The sequence below is a fragment of the Crinia signifera genome, chromosome 4 (genome assembly GCF_055691185.1).
Source record: "Crinia signifera chromosome 4, ASM5569118v1, whole genome shotgun sequence".
NCBI classification, from domain to species: domain Eukaryota; kingdom Metazoa; phylum Chordata; class Amphibia; order Anura; family Myobatrachidae; genus Crinia; species Crinia signifera.
The window spans coordinates 139306812-139312811 of NC_139220.1; the positions used below are offsets into that span (position 1 = coordinate 139306812).

The 6000-nt window shown below is 42.5% G+C and overlaps 1 protein-coding gene across 17 annotated transcripts in view; it reads left to right on the top strand.

Annotated features, from left to right (window-relative positions):
• Positions 1-6000, top strand: part of NAV3 (neuron navigator 3) — a 582637-nt gene that overhangs the window by 418019 nt on the left and 158618 nt on the right. For 16 of the 17 annotated variants that reach the window (XM_083182606.1, XM_083182597.1, XM_083182601.1 and 13 more), the window contains one exon: positions 3064-3203. The exons of the other annotated variant lie outside the window; for it this stretch is intronic. In XM_083182606.1, coding sequence (XP_083038732.1) covers positions 3064-3203 — 140 coding nt within the window. The remainder of the gene's footprint in view (positions 1-3063; positions 3204-6000) is intronic. 17 annotated transcript variants of the gene reach the window in all.

Consider the following 6000-nt stretch of genomic DNA (forward strand, 5'->3'; position numbering starts at 1 on the left):
AGGCTGATGCATAGTGAGTTCTTTAACTCTACTGTATAACTGCTGCATGTGTGCGTGCCCACACATAGAGTATATGCATCTTTCTGGCGAATAAAGTAATGACACATTTCTGCAACCGATGGCACCGCTATTAGAGAACTGTGATTGGCTGTGTGAAAATTGTCCAGTGATGCTGCTTTGTGATTTCTTGGCTGCTCAGTAATATAAATGATTGTGCTTTCGTTTGTGTCTTATTCTTTCAGATGGTCGGTTATTTCTGCTATGTTAGGGAGGTTGAAGTTTTGGCACTTTTATTGATTCCTAATATGTTGACATCCTGTATGTTTGTTGTACATAAAATGTTTAAAATGCTGGGGCAAGGGCATGAACAAATGTCTGACCCACTAGGCTTTCCAGTTTACCGGCTCCCCTGATTCCCCCCCGGCAATTACATTGCTCACATCACTACAGCTGGCATTATGTAAGCAGAGCTTCTGCCATCGTTTACACGTTCAGTAATCACACAAACATCCACACCCAGTTGAAATAGAGGGCCTGATTCAGACCTGTTCATTATCTGCGTACGCACCACACCGCGCCAATCCAAGCATTTGCATACAAGTTGATATGTATGCTTACACTTCCCCCTCACATGCGGCTGTACGGAGGAAAAATCATTCCATGGTAGTCGACCATGGAATGATTTTTTTCCCCTTTCGCAAATAAAAGTCGGTCTAAACTGACTTTTATCTCAGACGGAGATGTCCAAAAAGGACCTGCCTGCATTCCCAGGGGAACGCCCAGTATTTTTATGATGATGCCCATAAAGTCTGGCCATTCCCCTGCCCAATGTACAATGGTGACTTTCTTTTATAATGTCAACATTTGTCTACATTCTGAGTCAATTTTGTAACTGGACCCATCACAAGTTGAACATCCTTGTTTGGGAAGCAGAGGCATAGCAACAGTCACGGTAGACCCCATGGTGGCTTGGAGGCCGGTGGGTGGCCTGTGGGTGCCGGGACGACACACAACTTTCAGTGCAGCAGAAAGGAGCTACCGGCCTAAAGAACAGCACAGTGGGGCAGATGTATTAAGCCTGGTGAAAAGATAAAGTGGAAGGAGATAAAACACCAGCCAATCAACTCCCAACTGTCAAACACAGCTGATTGGCTGGTGCATTATCTCCTTCCCCAGGCTTAATACATCTGCCCCAATAGAAGAGATGTCAAATGGGCATTTTGGATAGGACGTTATTTTCAATAGTTTGAAGGTGTTACCCGTGAACAGTGTCCCACACCAGGACTGCAGACCTGATGGAGGAGATCCCCTAACAATGAGCAGGTATGACGAGGGACACCACTGATATATGAAATAGGCTTGTGTAAACAAGAACATACAGGATGCTGAATGTCACAGGATGCTGATATTGCACCTGTGAGTTGGGATGCAGTTGTGGACATCTCTGTTTGTGCCCCTGTATTTGTAAACTTGCATGTTATAGCCAGTGAATAGTGGGCCTGATTCTGGTGTGGTTTGTATGGCACAACTTCAACGAAGCAGCTGTGTGCTACCCTACAAGTAAAATGAAGTCAGTCCATGAAGTCAGTGTCCAATATCGCAGTCACTAAGCTCGGCATACCTACAAATAAATGTGTATTACTGCTTTGTAGAATGGTAATAGTTGTTGTGTCTACTCTGCCACCCAATTGCTGGTACTTGTGAGTTATCCGGGCGCCCGATTTTAGATCGGGTACCATCGGATCGCGTCGCATCGCGTGTTAACCAAATGGCATGCGATGCGACGCGACGAGATCAGCACCCGATTTTAGCAGTGTACCCGATTTAAACATTGGAATCAATGTAAAATGGTCCCTGAGACCTGATTTTACATTTATTTCAATGAAAAAATGCCCAAAACCCCCAAAAAGTGACAAAACTTAAATCCCATCCCCATTGTTAACGCCACTCCACTATTGACGCCAACCCGAAGCGTGGCGAGCGCAGCGAGCCCGCGAGGGGCGGCGGTACGCGTCCTCCGACCTTTTCATGCCCTACTATCCACGTCGGCGTGGAGTTGAGAATAGAATAGTGTGGCGAGCGCAGCGAGCCACCGAGCCCGAAGCGTGGCGAGCGGACGCGGATACCTGTGAAGCCCGCGAAGGGCCGCGCTTACCTGTGAAGCGTGGCGAGGGGACGCGGATACCTTCACAGGTAAGCGCGGCCCTTCGCGGGCTTCACAGGTATCCGCGTCCCCTCGCCACGCTTCGGGCTCGCTGCGCTCGCCACACTATTATATTCTCAACTCCACGCCGACGTGGATAGTAGGGCATGAAAAGGTCGGAGGACGCGTACCGCCGCCCCTCGCGGGCTCGCTGCGCTCGCTGCGCTCGCCACGCTTCGGGTTGGCGTCAATAGTGGAGTGGCGTTAACAATGGGGATGGGATTTAAGTTTTGTCACTTTTTGGGGGTTTTGGGCATTTTTTCATTGAAATGTGTTAAAATCGCGTCGCGTCGCATCGCTTGCCATTGTATACCATACAATAGCATCCAATGCGACGCGATTACGATGCGATTTTGGATACAAGGACATTTCAAGGGAGATCGCGTCGCATCGCGTCGCATCGTACTCTTATTGTACTGACATTCAATTTCAACATCGGGCGCCCGGATAACTCACAAGTACCCAATTGCTGCATCATGTCATTCATATTACAGTTGAGGTGGACTGAGAAATAGTGCAGGACCTGTTCTGCACATGTGCAGACCCCGTACCATTGGATTTGCATGTAAACCATATGATTTGCTTATAAATCTGAATCGACTCAGAGAAGGGAAATTGATAATCATGTCTTTGCAGTGTGAGTGGGACAGTACTTAAAGTGAAATTATATTGGCAAAAAAAAGTTAATTAATTAAACCTGATTATACAATATTTAATAAGCATATTGTATTTGGTATTTGTATTATGTACCATGCAGTAACGTTTTTGTTCATAGTACATCATTTTATTGCACCACTATCACTGACATAAAACAACATGTTTGTCTTGGGTAATAACAACACTTTTATGTTTGACCCTAGACTTCCAGGACCTTCTAGGGTGCCAGCTGCAGGCAGCAGTACCAAGGTTCAGGGAACAGTTAATTTAAATAGAAGAAGTCAGAGCTTTAACAGCATTGACAAAAACAAACCACCTCAATATGCAAATGGAAATGAAAAAGGTAAGTGTGTATAATCCACTACACAGGACACTTACTAAATATGTATTTATCCTGAAGTCTTCTAAGACAGACCTCTGCTGTTGTCTTTTGTAAACCAATATGCAATGTACTCTTCTATATGTTTCAATAGCAAAAAAAAAAAAATGTTACCAGTGTCTGGAGTCTTCTTGTACGAATCCGTGGAGTGCTGTTACACAACCTTGTCATATATATATATATATATATATATATATATATATATATATATATATATATATATATATATAGAGATAGAGCTATCGACCAGGTCCGGCACTCCCACAAACAACTGCAGCTACCGTGGTGCCCTCCAAAAGCAATACAGTCCAGGATGGTATCCTTAGATACCCTAGGGTGGCACTCAAAGGATTAATACTGTTCAAAATGATGCAGACCACAACCAGCAACTTTGTTCTAATGTTTCGGTATTTTACTACCTTTATCAAAGTCTTTGATAAAGGTAGTAAAATAACGAAACGTTAGAACAAAGTTGCTGGTTGTGGTCTGCATCATTTTGAACAGTATTAATCCGTTGAGTGCCGCCCTAGGGTATCTACGGATACCATCCTGGACTATATATATATATATATATATATATATATATATATATATATATATATATATATCAGCAGCAGCAGCAGCAGGTTTTTGGGGGGATTTTTCCTTCAAAAAAGTTGTTTTGACCATTGTCATATCAGCCTTTTGTACCTGTCGACCATTTGTATCTTTCAACCTTAGACATAGTCAAACTTTGACCTGTCGACCTTTATGACCACGTGTTTAACCAGTGTCTAGAACCCCTTCAGTAGAAATACTGTTTTCTGTATAATGCTGTTTTATTGTACTTGTTTGAAAACAAATGTTTTGCTTATTATTGTTCAAAGTTAGTCACTTTCACTATATTTCAAGTCTGTTTTTGAAAAAGATTAAATATTTCTGTTTCACTTTGATACATTTATAGCAATATTAGTTTAAAGGTGCCTATACATGGTACAATTGCCAGGTGCGATGAGATGTGCGCTCCCACGCATATCCAATCACACAGCTCAAAAAAGTATGTGCTGCACATACTTTTTGTACTAGATTACATCTCCTTGCATCTCCTTGCATTGTAAAACATATATGATGCGATCTAGTCTAAATTGTATACAATAATTGTACCAGGTATGGGCACCTTTAGTCAATACCCAGATTACAAATGTAAAGGGTCTTTGCTTACATGTTCAGTTTGTGCTTAGGACATAAATGCATTTTGCTTGTTGCAGCCTTTTCATGTATTGTAATTTTATTCATGTGTTTCTAGTTGACAAAGAACTCGGTGTTAATGCAATGTACAGTATGAAATTTGCTAGTATTCAGATTTCTGGCATTCCCTGTTCTAGAAATGTCCCTATTGTTAAATGATGCTTCCCTTCCTTCCTTTCATTGATAATCATCCAAATGCCCACCAGATGGGGACAGTGTCTATACAATACACTCCTTTACTTTGCTTTGCACACAGCGCCATTCGTCACCCTGATGCTTTCCTGGGAACTGGAGATTTTTACCATTCTAATGTAGCCATTTATAATCAGCTGGTCTATGTTCATTTTGAAACAATGCAATACAGATTCATGTATCAAACACTAAAACAAAATAAAAATGTCACTTAGGATGCTTGGAATAAATAAAAAATACACTTAATAAGAATAATATAGTACAAATGGGATACGGTCACTAGGTCTACAAGCATTAGGATGACACCACTAGGTCAACATGCATGAATGTCGACATGATAATGTTGACATTTGGTTAAGTCGACAGGGTCATTAGGTTGACACAAGCATTAGGAGCATTATGTGGAAGGGCGACAATCAAAAGGCCAACATGGGATTTTTCACTTGTTTTGGGAGCCGACAGGCGTTATTTCATGCCCTACCATCCACTAGGGTGCGGTGGGAGAATAAAATAGTGTGGCGAGTGCAGCGAGGCACCGTGCCCGAAGCATGGTGAGCAAAGTGAGCCCTGCGAGGGGATGTGGTGGTACGTTTTGGTGTCTATGTTGGCTGCGTGGACATTCGGTTAAAAAAAGTGAAAAAACCCATGTCGACTACTTGATTGTCGACCTTCCCCATGTCGACGTAGTGCTTGTGTCAACCTAACCCCATGTCGACCTTCAGTCGTGTCAATCTTCATGTATGTAGTCCTAGTGGGGTTGACCTAATGCTGGTTGACCTAGTTGTCTATCCAATGATCCATACCCGTACAAATAGTGTAGTCAGAAAACCTACTGTAGAACAACGTTTTAGCTGCACATATTTAAATCAAAGAAGGGAAAAAATCTCTTACAGTAAGTCTCCTTAAATAGGAATTTATTAACATATGGCATCTAGAGCATCAGTGGGATCTAAGGCATTCTACATATGCAGTATATGCTTGTTTGTTCAGACAATATACAGAGAAAAATGTCACCTGTGTAACCAAGGAGCACCTGGAAACCTAACACCATCTTACTGTACAGCAGCAGATATTAGAGGTGACATGAGCTGGTGCCATTTGGTTTGAGTCTGGACTGTCAGGGTCTCATAAGACCTCACCCACCACCAGCCTGGGTATTCCCATCTGCACACTTAAAAGCTGATGTACAGGGCCTCTTTTTTTGGCCTTTTAGCTCAGCCACCTTTAATACTAACTCAGGGACCTACTGCACTGTACCCACTGACCAGCTTTATAGTTATAACATAAAGGAACTATACTACCTTAGTTCAGCAAGTAACATTTTTATTGTCTATATACTATA